Source organism: Oncorhynchus clarkii, chromosome 30 (assembly GCF_045791955.1).
Source record: "Oncorhynchus clarkii lewisi isolate Uvic-CL-2024 chromosome 30, UVic_Ocla_1.0, whole genome shotgun sequence".
Taxonomy (NCBI): Eukaryota; Metazoa; Chordata; class Actinopteri; order Salmoniformes; family Salmonidae; genus Oncorhynchus; species Oncorhynchus clarkii.
Window position 1 is genome coordinate 33053201 of NC_092176.1, and position 19961 is coordinate 33073161.

At 45.1% G+C, this 19961-nt stretch overlaps 1 protein-coding gene across 1 annotated transcript in view; it reads left to right on the plus strand.

Annotated features, from left to right (window-relative positions):
• LOC139389850 (succinyl-CoA:3-ketoacid coenzyme A transferase 1, mitochondrial-like) overlaps nucleotides 1-19961 on the plus strand; it is a 112560-nt gene that overhangs the window by 51487 nt on the left and 41112 nt on the right. Inside the window, exons 8-13 of the mRNA XM_071136826.1 lie at nucleotides 908-1015; nucleotides 1431-1545; nucleotides 1784-1878; nucleotides 2433-2481; nucleotides 3578-3650; nucleotides 5427-5502. Of these exons, the coding sequence (XP_070992927.1) occupies nucleotides 908-1015; nucleotides 1431-1545; nucleotides 1784-1878; nucleotides 2433-2481; nucleotides 3578-3650; nucleotides 5427-5502 (516 nt within the window). The remainder of the gene's footprint in view (nucleotides 1-907; nucleotides 1016-1430; nucleotides 1546-1783; nucleotides 1879-2432; nucleotides 2482-3577; nucleotides 3651-5426; nucleotides 5503-19961) is intronic.

The following is a 19961-nucleotide window of genomic DNA, read 5'->3' on the forward strand; positions in this document are numbered from 1 at the left end:
CTGAAACGGAATCTTTCACTCAGCTCTTTACATACGTGTTGCAGAGCAAGGTGGAATGGGCTATATAGGATTTGTAGTTCTTTGATTTTGTGCGATTAATTTACCAGCTAAGAAACAAAACAGCAGAAATACAGAAATAAACAGATACTGCAGCATTTATTTGACTTGACTATTTTATCTCAGGCAGAACTCCCTCTGGGAGGAATTGATTTAGCAGGAAGCTTTCTGAAAATGTTGCTTAGTAATCAGTTTCATTTTGAAGCTTTTTAATGAACTTTGGTTATTATCTTTGGTAGTTGTAATAGCATCTCTTATGTGGGGTTTAGATTTCTTGCTAAGTGACACAGGAAGTAATGGTGTGTCTATCTCTGTGTTTTGCTCCACATAGTGTCATTCACTGATGGTTGACACTAATGGATTACTGATGATGGCGATGAGGATGATTGAGATGATTCTTGTAACACCCCTTCCTTAGGCCACACTTGGACCATTCCAAGTCTTTCTGCGAACACAGGGGACATTGGAACAGAGCTTGTAATGTAATACCAGTTTTCTCCTTGTGATGGACAGAACCTCCTCCCCACCTTCCATCCCCTCTGATCCCAGGATCAGGCCCTCTCCCCGGGTCTCGACTTCTCTAAAGAACCCTAAGCCCAGCTGAGGCATGGAGGCAGCTTTCACCAGGCCTGGTGGTTGTCAAAGCTATAGGGAAATGAACACAGTGTGGTTCCTGCTCCCTGTTGACAGATGGGAGGAGTGAGGCTTAAAATAATTTGGTGAACGTTGTATTTTCTAAATGTGAACGGATCAAAGTGGGTGGGTACAGAGATTGAGGAGTAACCCCGCAGGATCAGTGTTCGGACTGACCAACACTGTTCTTGCTTCATCCCACTGTCCTTCTGTGTAGGTGGAGGAGGTGGTGGACGTGGGGACGTTTTCTGAGGAGGACATCCACATCCCCAGTATCTACATCCACAGGATCATCAAGGGAGACTGCTACGAGAAGAGGATAGAGGTGGGCCTCCAAACACCACAATGGATTCATACTTAAAGTTGCAAAGTTCTGCTAACTTTCCCAAAATTCCAAGGTTTTCCAGAAATCCCGGTTGGAAGATTCCCGGAACTAGGACATAATAAGCAGGAATTCTGGAATTCTCCACCCAGGATTTCTGTAAAACATGGGCATTTTGGTAAAGTTACTGGACTTCCTGCAACCCTACTTAAACAGTAACACAGTCACTAGTTTGAGTCATAATGGTACTAGAGGGGGAGAGAGTGCTGATGACATCATCAACTTTGTCCAAATATTACAGGAAGTCCTCTATAGTTCATCCCTTCCAGACCCATCAGAGTCCAATAGGGAAGTCTGTGTAATCAATTGGAACTAAGCAGAGAAGAATGAATTGACTGTCTCTCTCTACACTCTCCAGAGGCGCACAGTGCAGAAGGACCTAGCAGAGAAGCCCAAACCAAAGAAGGACTCCGACATTTTACGAGAGCGGATCATTCGCAGAGCAGCCCTGGAGTTTGAGGATGGGATGTATGGTATTCTTGAACATGAAGTGGGACTCCATCGACCCAATCGTCATTGATCTTGTGATATCTGAACAAAAGACAGCTTAATAGTTTAAAAAAAACTTGCCGCTATAAATATCTTTGAGAAACTAAACCTATCAGCTTACCCAGGCTTTGGCATTTGTAGTGCAGAATTAGAATGAGATCAGGGTACTGTATGTCTGTAATGTATTCAAAGTGTATGTTCTTTAACATGAACCACTGTCAGCTAACCTGGGAATCGGCATCCCCATGCTGGCCAGCAACTTCATCCAACCAGACATCACTGTCCACCTGCAGAGTGAGAACGGCATTCTGGGATTGGTAAAACCCTCATTTGAATCTATGTCATAGTAACACCATAGTAACCTGGTTGACAACAGGTGTTGGGACTCACGTTTGAAACATGCCAGGTTCCTAACAAAACATTGTGGAGATTGCAACCATCTGACGTTTTTTCTCCCATTCATTTTTCTTCTCATCAATTCTGTTGTCAGAGAAATGAAAGCAGAAATATGCTAATGCTCATTTGTGAAAATGTTCCCCCCAATTATGAGTGTCAGGTTAAGAGATGTGGTGTCAAAAGCTCCCTCGGGCTATAGAGAAACAGGGCCGGTTCCTTTGTTGAAGAGATAAAATAAATGTCTCATCTAATAAGTTTTCTTTGATTGTGTCTGTTGGTCAGGTTTGATGTGTATAGTGATGTGTGTTGTCTATACAGGGCTGATCTGTGAAAGAGACCTTGGTCTCAGCATGACTCCCTGTCAAAATAAAGGTTGTGAGATCATGCTGGGGTTGAGTGACCAATAGAATCCAAAACTACTGTGATGAATGCGTGTGTGACATCTTTGCGTGATGAATGTGTGTGTTTCATGTAGGGCCCCTACCCCACAGAAGACGAAGTGGATGCTGACCTCATCAATGCCGGTAAGGGAAGATATCTATATATCTATATACAGTGCCTTGCGAAAGTATTCGGCCCCCTTGAACTTTGCGACCTTTTGCCAAATTTCAGGCTTCAAACATTAAGATATAAAACTGTATTTTTTTGTGAAGAATCAACAACAAGTGGGACACAATCATGAAGTGGAACGACATTTATTGGATATTTCAAACTTTTTTAACAAATCAAAAACTGAAAAATTGGGCGTGCAAAATTATTCAGCCCCCTTAAGTTAATACTTTGTAGCGCCACCTTTTGCTGCGATTACAGCTGTAAGTCGCTTGGGGTATGTCTCTATCAGTTTTGCACATCGAGAGACTGAATTTTTTTCCCATTCCTCCTTGCAAAACAGCTCGAGCTCAGTGAGGTTGGATGGAGAGCATTTGTGAACAGCAGTTTTCAGTTCTTTCCACAGATTCTCGATTTGATTCAGGTCTGGACTTTGACTTGGCCATTCTAACACCTGGATATGTTTATTTTTGAACCATTCCATTGTAGATTTTGCTTTATGTTTTGTATCATTGTCTTGTTGGAAGACAAATCTCCGGCCCAGTCTCAGGTCTTTTGCAGACTCCATCAGGTTTTCTTCCAGAATGGTCCTGTATTTGGCTCCATCCATCTTCCCATCAATTTTAACCATCTTCCCTGTCCCTGCTGAAGAAAAGCAGGCCCAAACCATGATGCTGCCACCACCATGTTTGACAGTGGGGATGGTGTGTTCAGCTGTGTTGCTTTTACGCCAAACATAACGTTTTGCATTGTTGCCAAAAAAGTTCAATTTTGGTTTCATCAGTTTTTGATTTGTTAAAAAAGTTTGAAATATCCAATAAATGTCGTTCCACTTCATGATTGTGTCCCACTTGTTGTTGATTCTTCACAAAAACATACAGTTTTATATCTTTATGTTTGAAGCCTGAAATGTGGCAAAAGGTCGCAAAGTTCAAGGGGGCCGAATACTTTTGCAAGGCACTGTATATATATATATATATATATATACACACACACACACACACACACACACACACACACACACACACTCTATGTTTATGAGATATGTGGACATTTCCCGTGTGTATGCAGGTAAAGAAACGGTGACTGTGCTTCCAGGGGCTTCCTACTTCTCCAGTGATGAGTCGTTTGCCATGATCAGAGGGTAAGGACATTGTCACAGTCTATTATCTATTCTATTTGTGATCTCACTCACCATGCAGTTTGAAGTGAGTTCACAGAATTTTGCAACCCTATTTGAGCATTAAACCAGAACTCTAGGGGGCTAGGGTGTTATAACATAACTCTAGGGGGCTAGGATGTTATAACATAACTCTAGGGTATGGTTGTTATAACAGAACTCTAGGGTAGGGTTGTTATAACAGAACTCTAGGGGGGTAGGGGTGTTGTAACAGAACTCTAGGGGGGTAGGGGTGTTATAACCGAACTCTTGGGGGCTAGGGTGTTATAACATAACTCTAGGGTAGGGGTGTTATAACAGAACTCTAGGGTAGGGTTGTTATAACAGAACTCTAGGGGGGTAGGGGTGTTGTAACAGAACTCTAGGGGGGTAGGGGTGTTATAACCGAACTCTTGGGGGCTAGGGGTGTTATAACCGAACTCTTGGGGGCTAGGGGTGTTATAACAGAACTCTAGGGGGTAGGGGTGTTATAACCGAAAAGAACAGTGATGAAGGAAATGGGTGGACTCCAATCAAGTTATAGAAACAAGGCACTGCATCTCAATGCTAGTGGCGTCACTACAGACCCTGGTTAGTTCCCGGGCTGTATCACAACTGGACGTGATTGGGAGTCCCATAGGGCGGCCCAGTGTCATCTGGATTAGAGGAGGGTTTGGCCGGGGTAGGCCGTCATTGTAAAATAAGAATTTGTTCTTAACTGACTTGCCTAGTTAAATAAATGTTATCAATGAAAACAGGATGCACTGGAGCTAAATTTTGCGTCTCATAGCAAAGGGTCTGAATACTATATAAGGTATTTCTGTTTATTTTTTTATACATTTGCACTTTTTTCACTTTGTCATTGTGGGGTATGCTGTGTAGATTGATGAGGGAAAAACAACGTGGAAAAAAGGAACGGTCTGAACACTTTCCTAATGCACTGTATACACTGAGTGTACAAAACATTAGGAACACTTTCCTAATGCACTGTATACACTGAGTGTACAAAACATTAGGAACACTTTCCTAATGCACTGTATACACTGAGTGTACAAAACATTAGGAACACTTTCCTAATGCACTGTATACACTGAGTGTACAAAACATTAGGAACACTTTCCTAATGCACTGTATACACTGAGTGTACAAAACATTAGGAACACTTTCCTAATGCACTGTATACACTGAGTGTTCCTAATGCACTGTATACACTGAGTGTTCCTCATGCACTGGAGACACTGAGTGTACAAAACATTAGGAACACTTTCCTCAGAACAGCCTCAATTCGCCAGGGCATGGACTCTATAAGGAATCCAAAACGTTCCACATGGATGCTGGCCCATGTTGACTCCAGTGGTTCTAACAGTTGTCAAGTTAGCTGGATGTCCTTTGGGTGGTGGACCATTCTTGATACACACAGGAAACGGTGTGCATTGTTGCTGTTCTTGTCACACTCAAACCGGTGCGCCTGGCACCTACTACCATACCCCGTTCAAAGGCACTGAAATCTTTTGTCTTGCCCATTCATCCTCTGAATGGCACACATACACAATCCATGTCTCAAGGCCTAAAAATCCTTTAACCTGTTTCCTCCCCTTCATCTACACAGATTGATTTGAATTGGATTTAACAAGTGACATCAGTAAGGGATCATATCTTTCACCTGGTCAGTCTGTCATGGAGAGAGCAGTTATTAATGTTTTGTACTCTCAGTGTACAGTAGATTGATTGATAAGGTGATTGTTTGTCATCTCTCTGCAGTGGTCACATCAACCTGACGATGCTGGGAGCCATGCAGGTGTCTAAGACGGGAGACCTGGCCAACTGGATGATCCCGGTACGAGCATCACCATAGTTACTCTCTTTCAGTGTTTCCCCTAGCATTACTTTAGCAGGACGGGCCCCGCTGGGTATCTCTGTTACCCCTGCCTGCAAATGTTGCCCTCTATTGGTCTCAATAGAACATGGTTGTTTGCTCAATAAATCAGATGTATTTCATAAAGCTTTTTTTACATCAGCAGTTGCCACAAAGTGCTTATACAGATACCCTGTCTAAAACCCCAAAGAGCAAGCAATGCAGATGTAGAATCACGGTGGCTAGGAAAAACTCCATAGAAAGGCTGGAACCTAGGAAGAAACCTAGAGAGGAACCAGACTCTGAGTCCTCTTCTGGCTGTGCTGGGTAGAGAGGAACCAGGCTCTGAGGGGTTACCCTGTCCCTTGCCCCTTACCCTGTCCCTTGCTCCTTACCCTGTCCCTTGCTCATTACCCTGTCCCTTGCCCCTTACCCTGTCCCTTGCCCCTTACCCTGTCCCTTGCCCCTTACACTGTCCCTTGCCCCTTACCCTGTCCCTTACCCTGTCCCTTGTCCCTTACCCTGCCCCTTACCTTGTTCCTTGTCCCTTACCCTGTCCCTTACCCTGTCCCTTACCCTGTCCCTTACCCTGTCCCTTACCCTGTCCCTTGTCCCGTCCCTTACCCCTACCCTGTCCCTTACCCTGTCCCTTACCTTGTTCCTTGTTCCTTTCCATGTTCCTTAACCTGTCCCTTACCCGGTCCCTTGTTCCTTACCCTGCCCCTTACCTTGTTCCTTACTCTGTCCCATGTTCCTTACCCTGCCCCTTACCTGGTCCTTACCATGTTCCTTACCATGTTCCTTACCCTGTCCCATGTTCCTTACCATGTTCCTTACCTTGTTCCTTACCCTGCCCCTTACCTTGTTCCTTACCCTGCCCCTTACCTTGTTCCTTACCCTGCCCCTTACCTTGTTCCTTACCCTGCCCCTTACCTTGTTCCTTACCCTGCCCCTTACCTTGTTCCTTACCCTGCCCCTTACCTTGTTCCTTACCCTGCCCCTTACCTTGTTCCTTACCCTGCCCCTTACCTTGTTCCTTACCCTGCCCCTTACCTTGTTCCTTACCCTGCCCCTTACCTTGTTCCTTACCCTGCCCCTTACCTTGTTCCTTACCCTGCCCCATGTTCCTTACCCTGCCCCTTACCTTGTTCCTTACCCTGCCCCATGTTCCTTACCCTGCCCCTTACCTTGTTCCTTACCCTGCCCCATGTTCCTTACTCTGTCCCTTACCCTGTCCCTTACCTTGTTCCTTGTTCCTTTCCATGTTCCTTAACCTGTCCCTTACCCGGTCCCTTGTTCCTTACCCTGCCCCTTACCTTGTTCCTTACTCTGTCCCATGTTCCTTACCCTGCCCCTTACCTGGTCCTTACCATGTTCCTTACCCTGTCCCATGTTCCTTACCATGTTCCTTACCTTGTTCCTTACCCTGCCCCTTACCTTGTTCCTTACCCTGCCCCTTACCTTGTTCCTTACCCTGCCCCTTACCTTGTTCCTTACCCTGCCCCTTACCTTGTTCCTTACCCTGCCCCTTACCTTGTTCCTTACCCTGCCCCTTACCTTGTTCCTTACCCTGCCCCTTACCTTGTTCCTTACCCTGCCCCTTACCTTGTTCCTTACCCTGCCCCTTACCTTGTTCCTTACCCTGCCCCATGTTCCTTACTCTGCCCCTTACCTTGTTCCTTACCCTGCCCCTTACCTTGTTCCTTACCCTGCCCCTTACCTTGTTCCTTACCCTGCCCCTTACCTTGTTCCTTACCCTGCCCCTTACCTTGTTCCTTACCCTGTCCCTTACCTTGTTCCTTACCCTGCCCCTTACCTTGTTCCTTACCCTGCCCCTTACCTTGTTCCTTACCCTGCCCCTTACCTTGTTCCTTACCCTGTCCCTTACCTTGTTCCTTACCCTGCCCCATGTTCCTTACCCTGCCCCTTACCTTGTTCCTTACCCTGCCCCATGTTCCTTACCCTTGCCCCTTACCTTGTTCCTTACCCTGCCCCATGTTCCTTACTCTGCCCCTTACCTTGTTCCTTACCCTGCCCCTTACCTTGTTCCTTACCCTGCCCCTTACCTTGTTCCTTACCCTGCCCCTTACCTTGTTCCTTACTCTGTCCCTTACCTTGTTCCTTACCCTGCCCCATGTTCCTTACCCTGCCCCTTACCTTGTTCCTTACCCTGCCCCTTACCTTGTTCCTTACCCTGCCCCTTACCTTGTTCCTTACCCTGCCCCTTACCTTGTTCCTTACCCTGCCCCTTACCTTGTTCCTTACCCTGCCCCTTACCTTGTTCCTTACCCTGTCCCTTACCATGTTCCTTACCCTGCCCCTTACCTTGTTCCTTACCCTGCCCCATGTTCCTTACTCTGCCCCTTACCTTGTTCCTTACCCTGCCCCTTACCTTGTTCCTTACCCTTACCTTGTTCCTTACCCTGCCCCTTACCTTGTTCCTTACCCTGCCCCTTACCTTGTTCCTTACCCTGTCCCTTACCTTGTTCCTTACTCTGCCCCTTACCTTGTTCCTTACCCTGCCCCTTACCTTGTTCCTTACTCTGCCCCTTACCTTGTTCCTTACCCTGCCCCTTACCTTGTTCCTTACCCTGTCCCTTACCATGTTCCTTACCCTGCCCCTTACCTTGTTCCTTACCCTGCCCCTTACCTTGTTCCTTACCCTGCCCCATGTTCCTTACCCTGCCCCTTACCTTGTTCCTTACCCTGCCCCATGTTCCTTACCCTGCCCCATGTTCCTTACCCTGCCCCTTACCTTGTTCCTTACCCTGCCCCATGTTCCTTACTCTGCCCCTTACCTTGTTCCTTACCCTGCCCCTTACCTTGTTCCTTACCCTGCCCCTTACCTTGTTCCTTACCCTGCCCCTTACCTTGTTCCTTACCCTGCCCCTTACCTTGTTCCTTACCCTGTCCCTTACCTTGTTCCTTACCCTGCCCCTTACCTTGTTCCTTACCCTGCCCCTTACCTTGTTCCTTACCCTGCCCCTTACCTTGTTCCTTACCCTGCCCCTTACCTTGTTCCTTACCCTGCCCCTTGTTCCTTACTCTGCCCCTTACCTTGTTCCTTACCCTGCCCCTTACCTTGTTCTTTACCCTGCCCCTTACCTTGTTCCTTACCCTGTCCCTTACCTTGTTCCTTACCCTGCCCCTTACCTTGTTCCTTACCCTGCCCTTTACCATGTTCCTTACCCTGCCCCTTACCTTGTTCCTTACCCTGCCCCATGTTCCTTACCCTGCCCCTTACCTTGTTCCTTACCCTGCCCCTTACCTTGTTCCTTACCCTGCCCCTTACCTTGTTCCTTACCCTGCCCCTTACCTTGTTCCTTACCCTGCCCCTTACCTTGTTCCTTACCCTGCCCCTTACCTTGTTCCTTACCCTGCCCCTTACCTTGTTCCTTACCCTGCCCCTTACCTTGTTCCTTACCCTGCCCCTTACCTTGTTCCTTACCCTGCCCCTTACCTTGTTCCTTACCCTGCCCCTTACCTTGTTCCTTACCCTGCCCCTTACCTTGTTCCTTACCCTGCCCCTTACCTTGTTCCTTACCCTGCCCCTTACCTTGTTCCTTACCCTGCCCCTTGTTCCTTACCCTGTCCCTTACCTTGTTCCTTACCCTGCCCCTTACCTTGTTCCTTACCCTGCCCCTTACCTTGTTCCTTACCCTGTCCCTTACCTTGTTCCTTACTCTGCCCCTTACCTTGTTCCTTACCCTGTCCCTTACCTTGTTCCTTACCCTGTCCCTTACCTTGTTCCTTACCCTGCCCCTTACCTTGTTCCTTACCCTGCCCCATGTTCCTTACCCTGCCCCTTACCTTGTTCCTTACCCTGCCCCTTACCTTGTTCCTTACCCTGCCCCTTACCTTGTTCCTTACTCTGCCCCTTACCTTGTTCCTTACCCTGTCCCTTACCTTGTTCCTTACCCTGCCCCTTACCTTGTTCCTTACCCTGCCCCTTACCTTGTTCCTTACCCTGCCCCTTACCTTGTTCCTTACTCTGCCCCTTACCTTGTTCCTTACCCTGCCCCTTGTTCCTTACTCTGCCCCTTACCTTGTTCCTTACCCTGCCCCATGTTCCTTACCCTGCCCCTTACCATGTTCCTTACCCTTGCCCCTTACCATGTTCCTTACCCTTGCCCCTTACCTTGTTCCTTACTCTGTCCCTTACCTTGTTCCTTACCCTTGCCCCTTACCTTGTTCCTTACCCTGCCCCTTACCTTGTTCCTTACCCTGCCCCTTACCATGTTCCTTACCCTGCCCCTTACCTTGTTCCTTACCCTGCCCCTTACCTTGTTCCTTGCCCTGCCCCTTACCATGTTCCTTACCCTGCCCCTTACCTTGTTCCTTACCCTGCCCCTTACCATGTTCCTTACCCTGCCCCTTACCTTGTTCCTTACTCTGTCCCATGTTCCTTACCCTGTCCCTTACCATGTTCCTTACCCTGCCCCTTACCTTGTTCCTTACCCTGCCCCATGTTCCTTACCCTGCCCCTTACCATGTTCCTTACCCTGCCCCTTACCATGTTCCTTACCCTGCCCCTTACCTTGTTCCTTACCCTGCCCCTTACCTTGTTCCTTACCCTGCCCCTTACCATGTTCCTTACCCTGCCCCTTACCCTGTTCCTTACCCTGCCCCTTACCTTGTTCCTTACCCTGCCCCTTACCTTGTTCCTTACCCTGCCCCTTGTTCCTTACCCTGCCCCTTACCTTGTTCCTTACCCTGCCCCATGTTCCTTACCCTTCCCCTTACCATGTTCCTTACCCTTGCCCCTTACCTTGTTCCTTACTCTGTTCCATGTTCCTTACCCTGCCCCTTACCTTGTTCCTTACCCTGCCCCTTACCTTGTTCCTTACCCTGCCCCTTACCTTGTTCCTTACCCTGCCCCTTGTTCCTTACCCTGCCCCTTACCTTGTTCCTTACCCTGCCCCATGTTCCTTACCCTGCCCCTTACCATGTTCCTTACCCTGCCCCTTACCATGTTCCTTACCCTGCCCCTTACCTTGTTCCTTACTCTGTCCCTTACCTTGTTCCTTACCCTGCCCCTTACCATGTTCCTTACTCTGTCCCTTACCTTGTTCCTTACTCTGTCCCTTACCTTGTTCCTTACTCTGTCCCTTACCTTGTTCCTTACTCTGTCCCATGTTCCTTACCCTGCCCCTTACCTGGTCCTTACCATGTTCCTTACCCTGTCCCATGTTCCTTACCATGTTCCTTACCCTGCCCCTTGCTCCTTACCCTGCCCCTTGCTCCCTACCCTGTCCCATACCTTGCTCCTTACCCTGTCCCATGTTCCTTACCCTGCCCCTTACCTTGTTTCTTACCCTGTCCCTTACCTTGTTCCTTACCATGTTCCTTACCCTGTCCCATGTTCCTTACCATGTTCCTTACCCTGTCCCTTGCTCCTTACCCTGTCCCTTGCTCCTTACCCTGTCCCTTGCTCCTTACCCTGTCCCTTGCTCCTTACCCTGTCCCTTGCTCTTTACCCTGCCCCTTACCATGTTCCTTACCCTGTCCCATGTTCCTTACCCTGCCCCTTACCTTGTTCCTTACCCTGCCCCTTACCTTGTTCCTTACCATGTTCCTTACCGTGTCCCTTACCCTTTACCCTGTCCCTTACCCCTTACCCTGTCCCTTACCCCTTACCCTGTCCCTTACCCTGTCCCTTCCCCTGTCCCTTACCCCTTACCCTGTCCCTTACCCCTTACCCTGTCCTTTACCCCTTACCCTGTCCCTTGCTCCTTACCCTGTCCCTTACCCCTTACCCCTTACCCTGTCCCTTACCCTGCCCCTTACCTTGTTCCTTGTCCCTTACCCTGTCCCTTACCCCTTACCCTGTCCCTTACCCCTTACCCTGTCCCTTACCCCTTACCCTGTCCCTTACCCTGTCCCTTACCCTGTCCCTTACCCTGTCCCTTACCCCTTACCCTGTCCCTTACCCCTTACCCTGTCCCTTGCCCCTTACCCTGTCCCTTGCCCCTTACCCTGTCCCTTGTCCCTTACCCTGTCCCTTGTCCCTTACACTGCCCCTTACCATGTTCCTTACCATGTGCCTTACCCTGTTCCTTACCATGTTCCTTAACCTGTCCCTTGCCCCTTACCTTGTTCCTTACCATGTTCCTTAACCTGCCCCTTGCTCCTTACCCTGTCCCTTGCTCCTTACCCTGTCCCTTGCTCCTTACCCTGTCCCTTGCTCCTTACCCTGTCCCTTGCTCCTTACCCTGTCCCTTGCTCCTTACCCTGTCCCTTACCCTGCCTCTTGCCCCTTACACTGGTCCTTACCCTGTCCCTTTCTCCTTAACCTGTCCCTTGCCCCTTACACTGGTCCTTACCCTATCTCCTGCCTCTTGGTCTATAGTTATGACCTGTATTATAGCAATGGGGAGCTGTAATGTAGTGATTGCTCAGTAGGTTACAGTTATTACCTGAGGGCTTAGCAGGTCAACGGGCTGTACCCACTTCCAGACTCTCAGCCAACAAGGTCAAGTAGCAGAGCACAGACAGGTATGATGGAGGTTAGTCATTAGACTCACAGCCCCTGATGCAGGGAAGCCTAGCAACACCATCCACAGAGCTACCGGAAGCTGGAGATGCTGACGGCAGGAACACGCTCAACACAAAATGCACATTGGGCATGGTTTGCTTTTGTTTATGTTCAACTGTTGAGTATGTTCTTGTCTTAATAATAAGAGAAGTAGAGGGGATAGGCAGATAGACAGGCATGCAGACAGAAGGAGGGCTGGGAACTATAAGCCCTTGGCAAAATACCAGATTTGGGTGTAGAATGGTCAAATGACACAGATTAAGCCCAATCCTGGACTAAAAAGCAAAATGCCTATTTAAAAAAAGTTACATGCCTTTTTGTCCAGGACCAGGCTTAAAGGGATACTTTGGGATTTTGGCAATGAGGCCCTTTATCTATGTAACGCAATGACTGGAAATCTATGGAATACCAGCAGACCCTATATAGTCATTATGCCTATGCTAGTTAGCAATTGCACTTGCACTAGTTCGCAACTTCCTTTAAACTGCACAGAGAGAGAACTGGTATCCATGAGTTCATCTGACTCTGAGGAAGAAGATAAAGGCCCTCATTGCTAAAACCTGAAGTATCCTGTTTATCTGTGTCCTGGAAACTGGACCTAAGTGTATTATACTGTTATTAATCAGCTCTCTTAGCTTTCCATTAGCTCTTTTTGTCTTTTGTAATTTATAATTAGCTGCTAACTTGATTAACTGTGTTGTTTGACTTATTTGTCTTAATGGTGATGACACAAGGCACTGGACACAACAGAGCTACATACACTACCGGTCAAACGTTTTAGAACACCTACTCATTGAAGGGTTGCACTATTTTCTACATTGTAGAGTAAGAGTGAAGACATCAGAACTATGAAATAACACATATAGAATCATGTAGTAACCAATAAAGTGTTAAACGGAAGGGCAGCTGGGTAGCCTAGTGGTTAGAGCGTTGGCCTAGTAACTGGAAGGTTGCAAGTTCAAACCCCCGAGCTGACAAAGTACAAATCAGTCGTTCTGCCCCTGAACAGGCAGTTAACCCACTGTTCCTAGGCCATCATTGAAAATAAGAATTTGTTCTTAACTGACTTGCCTGGTTAAATAAAGGTAAAATAAATAAAAAACAAATCAACATGTATTTTATATTTGAGATTCTTCAAATAGCACCACCTGATGACAGCTTTGCACACTCTTGGCATTTTCTCAATCAGCTTCACCTGGAATGCTTTTCCAACAGTCTTGAAAGAGTTCCCACAAATGCTGAGCACTTGTTTGCTTCTTTTCCTTCACTCCGCGGTCCGACTCATCTCAAACCATCTCAATTTGGTTGAGGTCGGGGATTGTGGAGGTCAGGTCATCTGATGCAGCACTCCATCATTCTCCTTCTTGGTAAAATAGCCCTTACACAGCCTGTAGGTGTGGTGGGTCATTGTCCTGTTGAAAAACAAATTATAGTCCCACTAAGTCCAAACCAGATAGAATGGCGTATCACTGCAGAATGCTGTGGTAGCCATGCTGGTTAAGTGTGCCTTGTCACCAGCAAAGCACACCCACACCATAATACCTCCTCCTCCATGCTTTACGGTGGGAAATGCAGAGATCATCCGTTCACCCACAACTCGTCTCACAAAGACATGGCGGTTGGAACCAAAAATCTCCAATTTGGACTCCAGACCAAAAGACAAATTTCCACCAGTCTTTTGACCGTTGTTCATGTTTCTTGGCCCAAGCAAGTCTCTTCTTCTTATTGGTGTCCTTTAGTAGTATTTTCTTTGCAACAATTCTACCTTGAAGGCCTGATTCGCGTGGTCTCCTCTGAACAGTTGATATGTGTCTGTTACTTGAACTCTGAAAGATTTATTTGTGCTGCATTTTCTGAGGCTGGTAACTCTAATGAACTTATCCTCTACAGCAGAGGTAACTGGGTCTTCCTTTCCTGTGGCGGTCCTCATGAGAGCCAGTTTCATCATAGTGCTTGATGGTTTTTGCGACTGCACTTGAAGAAACTTTCAAAGTTCCTGAAATGTTCCGGATTGACTGACCCTTCATGTCTTAAAGTTGCTTATTTGAGCGGTTCTTGCCATAATATGAACTTTGTATTTTACCAAATAGGGCTATCTTCTGAATACCCCGCCTTCCTTGTCACAAGACAACTGATTGGCTCAAACTCACATATTAACCTTTAACTAGGCACACCTGTCTATTGAAATGCATTCCAGGTGTGCAAAGCTGTCACCAAGGCAAAGGATGGCTATTTGAAGACTTTTAAATATAAAATATATTTTGATTTGGTTACACTTTTTTGGTTACTACATGATTCCATATCTGTTATTTCATTGTTTTGATGTCTTCACTATTATTCTACAATGTAGAGAATAGTAAAAAATTAAGAAAAGCCCTTGAATGAGGAGGTGTTCTAAAACTTTTGACTGGTAGTGTATGCCTCCATCTCGTTTTAATCTTCATTATGCGGAACCCTGAGAGGATCGAGGGGAGAATTATGTTTCCCCCTGCAATTATTACAATTATTCAATATCTAAAAATGGGTGCAAAACATGAAATTGAAACGGTTTACATAGCAGTCGCGGATGCGCCGCATTGCTGCGATAATGTTGATTATGGATGCTTTTAATAACCGAAATGCAGATTAACATTTTACTGTCCAGGGCTTTCGAAAGCTCTTACAAGTGATTACTGTCAGTGTCCTGCTCAGCCAGAGGCTGGCGGAGTAACAACCCATGTAGAGATACCACAGATCACCACATTCTGGATGTTGGTTTGTAGCTAGACATGTTTTGTGCATATTTTGATGTAACTTATGTGTTTCTAACACGATTATAAGATTGGGAGATGCTTCAATATTGTATAATGGATTTGCCTATCTGAGCTGAAGAAGAAAAACAGTAAAAGTGCCTTCAGAAAGTATTCACACCCCTTTTTCCATATTTTATTGTTACAGCCTGAATTTAAAATGTATTACATTTAGATTTTAAAATCAAATCAAATTGTATTGGTCACATACACATGGTTAGCAGATGTTATTGCGAGTGTAGCAAAATGCTTGTGCTTCTAGTTCTTATTTATTTTATTTTACCTTTATTTAACCAGGCAAGTCAGTTAAGAACTGATTCTTATTTTCAATGACGGCCTAGGAACAGTGCCTGTTCAGGGGCAGTTTGTCAGCTCGGGGGTTTGAACTTGCAACCTTCCAGTTACTAGTCCAACGCTCTAACCACTAGGCTACCCTAGTAATCTAACAATTCCACAAAAATTACCTAATACACACAATTTTAAGTAAAGGGATGGAATAAGAATATCTACATATAAATATATGAATGAGCCATGACCGACCGGCATAGACGAGATGCAATAGATGGTGTAAAATACAGTATCTGCGATGAGTAGTGCAAGATATGAAAACCTCATTATTAAAGTGGCATTAATACAGTGACTAGTGATCCATTTGTTAGTGGCCAATGATTTCTGTCACTGATGTACACAGAATACCCCATAATGTCAAAATGGAATTATGTAAAACATTATTTTTATATTTATATATAGATACAGTACCAATCAAAAGTTTGGACACACTTACTCATTCAAGGGGTTATCTTATTTTTTACTATTTCCTACATTGTAGAACAATAGTGTAGACATCAAAACTATGAAATAACACACATGGAATCATGTAGTAACCAAAAAAGTGTTAAACAAATCAAAATATATTTTAGATTCTTCAAAGTAACCACCCTTTGCCTTGATGACAGCTTTGCTTTGCACACTCTTGGCATTCTCTCAACCAGCTTCATGAGGTATTTACCAGAAATGCCTAGTTAAAGGTTAATTTGTGGAATTTCTTTCCTTAATGCGTTTGAGCCAATCAGTTGTGTTGTGACAAGGTTAGGGTGGTGTACAGAAGATAGCCATGTTTGGTAAAATACCAAGTCCATATTATGGCAAGAACAGTTCAAATAAACAAAAAGAAACAACAGTCCATCATTACTTTAAGACATGAATGTCAGTCAATTGGGAAAATGTCAAGAACTTTCTTCAAGTGCAGTCGCAAAACCATCAAGAGCTATGATGAAACTGGCTCTCATGAGGACCGCCACTGGAATGGAAGACCCAGAGTTACCTCTGCTGCAGAGGATAAGTTCATTAGAGTTACCAGCCTCAGACATTTCAGCCCAAATAAATGCTTCACAGAGTTAAAGTAACAGACACATCTCAACATCAACTTTTCATAGGAGACTGTATGAATCAGGCCTTCACGGCCCATTTTCTGCATAGAAACCACTACTAAAGGACACCAATAAAAAGAAGAGACTTGCTTGGACCAAGAAACACGAGTAATGGACATTAGACTGGTTTAAATCTGTCCTTTGGTCTGATGAGTCCAAATGTCCAACCACCGTGTCTTTGTGAGACGCAGAGTAAGTGAACAGATGATCTCTGCATGTGTGGTTCCCACCGTGAAGCATGGAGGAGGATGTGTGATGATGTGGGGGTGCTTTGCTGGTGACAGTTTTCAGTGATTTATTTAGAATTCTAGGCACACTTAACCAGAATGGCTACCACAGCATTCTGAAGCGATACACCATCCCATCTGTTCTGTGCTTAGTGGGACTGTCATTTGTTTTTCAACAGGACAACGACCCACCACACATCCAGGCTGTGTAAGGGCTATTTTACCAAAAAGGAGAGTGATGGAGTGCTGCATCAGATGACCTGACCTCCACAATCCCCGACCTCAACCCAATTGAGATGGTTTGGGATGAGTTGGACCGCAGAGTGAAGGAAAAGCAGCCAACAAGTGCTCAGCATATGTGGGAACATTCCAGGTGAAGCTACACCCAGTCATTACAAAGATACAGACGTCCTTCCTAATTCAGTTGACAGAGAGGATGGAAACTGCTCAGGGATTTCACCATGAGGCCAAAGGTGATTTTAAATCAGTTACATGGCTGTGATAGGAGAAAACTGAGGATGGATCAACAACATTGTAGTTACTCCACAATACTATGACAAATGACAGATTGAAAAGAAGGAATGGTATTTTTCCAAAACATGCATCCCATTTGCAATAATGCACTAAAGTATTAGTGCAAAAAATGTGGCAACAAAATCAACACAACGCATCACTGAGTACCACTCTTCATATTTTCAAGAAGAAAAATGAATGGAGCTAAGCACAGGCAAAATCCTAGAGGAAAACCTGATTCAGTCTGCCTTCCAACACACACTGGGAGACAAATCCACCTTTCAGCAGGACAATAACCTAAAACGCAAGGCCAAATATACACTGGAGTTACTTACCAAGATGATATTGAATGTTCCTGAGTTTCTTTGTCACTGTTTTGATTTAAATCAGCTTGAAAATATATGCCATGACAGAGGTTGAAGAATTAAAAAAAATAATAATTTTGTACAATCCAGGTGTGCAAAGCTCTTATTCTTGCCCTGAAAGACTCACAGCTGTATTCGCTGCCAAACGTTATTCTAACCTGTATTGACTCAAGGGGTTGAATACTTATCTAATCAAAATACGAGTTTTATTTCCATAAAAATATATATAATGACATATTTTGTTCTTCCACTGACAGAGTATTTTGTGGAGATCATTGACAATAAAATTACTATTAAATCAATTTTAACCCACTTTGTAACAAAATGTGGAAAAAGTAAATGGGTGTGAATACTTCCTGAAGGCACTGTATATGTCACCAAGTGAAAAGAATGTGTGCAATTTAACTATATTTCCTCCTTTTTGAAGTGGAGACGCTTCACAGCCGACCAGAATAGAAAAGCCGCCAAGTGTAGGTAGTTTATGATGAATCTGTTGTTCCTTTCTTTCTTTAATGGTTTTCGTGATAGTGCCTAGTGCGATCTGAGGCTGAGGGAGCAATGAGTGTGTCTACAGCCAAGGTGCTGTTTAACTCCCAGTGGTGCCTAGCCTGCCTCCTAACATGCCTCCTAGCCTGCTTTCCATCCTGCTTTCTAGCCTGCCTCCTAGCCTGCGTCATGTTCTGAAATTGGGTATCAGGATGCATTCCAAACCCTTTCCTCTGCACTTACTGACTCTCTCAGATCTGAGAGGCTTGGATACGCATAATATAAAGCAAGGTGCTTCTGATTGGTCTAGTTACAATCAGGTGTTGGCTATTAGTATTCAGATAGTAAAAAATAAAGGCTTCAGGTAGCCTAGCGGTTAGAGCGTTAAGCCAGTAACCGAAATCGCTGTGCCCTGGAGCAAAGCACTTAACCAAATCAAATCAATTTTATTTGTCACATACACATGGTTAGCAGATGTTAATGCGAGTGTAGCGAAATGCTTGTGCTTCTAGTACCGACAATGCAGTAGTAACCAACGAGTAATCTAACCTAACAATTCCACAACTACTACCTTATACACACAAGTGTAAAGGGATAAAGAATATGTACATAAAAATATATGAATAAGTGATGGTACAGAACAGCATAGGCAAGATACAGTAGATGGTATAGAGTACAGTATATACATACAGTGGGTCCCGTACTCCTTCAAACATTCAACCTCCAGCTGCGTACCTCCTCTAGCACCAGGGTCAGCGCACTCTCAAATGTTGCTTTTTGCCATCATTGTAAGCCTGTCACACACACTATACGATACATTTATTAAACATAAGAATGAGTGAGTTTTTGTCACAACCCGACTCGTGGGAAGTGACAAAGAGCTCTTATAGGACCAGGGCACAAATAATAATATAATAATAATCAATAGTTTTGCTCTTTATTTAACCATTTTGCACATAAAACCTTATTTGTTCATCAAAAATTGTGAATAACTCACCACAGGTTAATGAGAAGGGTGTGCTTGAAAGGATGCACATAACTCTGCAATGTTGGTTTGTATTGGAGAGATTGTTAAATTATTATCCACACAGTCTGTGCCTGTATTTAGTTGTCATGCTAGTGAGGGCCGAGAATCCACTCTCACATAGGTGCGTGGTTGCAAAGAGCATCAGTGTCTTAACAGCGCGATTTGCCAAGGCAAGAAACTGAGCGCAGCCAAATCCAGAAATCTGGCAGTGGCTTCTGATTTAAATTCAATTTTCACAGAACCGCATGTTGCAATTTCGATGAGGCTCTCTTGTTCCGATATCGGTAAGTGGACTGGAGGCAGGGCATGAAAGGGATAATGAATCCAGTTGTTTGTGTCATCCATTTTGGGAAAGTATCTGCGTAAATGCTCTCCCAGCTCACTCCGGCGCTTCGCTATATCACATTTGACATTTGTTTTATTTTATTTTATTTCACCTTTATTTAACCAGGTAGGCTAGTTGAGAACAATTTCTCATTTGCAACTGCGACCTGGCCAAGATAAAGCAAAGCAGTTCGACACATACAACAACACAGAGTTACACATGGAATAAACAAACATACAATCAATAATACATTAGAAAAGTCTATATACAGCATGTGCAAATGAGGTAGGACAAGAGAGGCAAGGCAATAAATAGGCCATGGTGGCAAAGTAATTACAATATAGCAATTAAACACTGGAATGGTAGAATGTGCAGAAGATGAATGTGCCAGTAGAGATACTGGTGTGCAAAGGAGCAAGATAAATAAATACAGTATGGGGATGAGGTATATTGGATGGGCTATTTACAGATGAGCAAGAAAAATAAATACATAAATTCAGTATGGGGATGAGGTATATTGGATGAGCTATTTACGGATGAGCTATGTACAGATGCAGTGATCTGTAAGCTGCTCTGACAGCTGGTGCTTAAAGCTAGTGAGGGAGGTAAGAGTCTCCAGCTTTAGTGATTTTTGCAGTTCGAGAGGCGGCCAAAGGAAGAATTTGCTTTGGGGATGACCAGTGAGATATACCTGCTGGAGCGTGTCCTACGGGTGGGTGCCTCTATGGTGACCAGTGAGCTGAG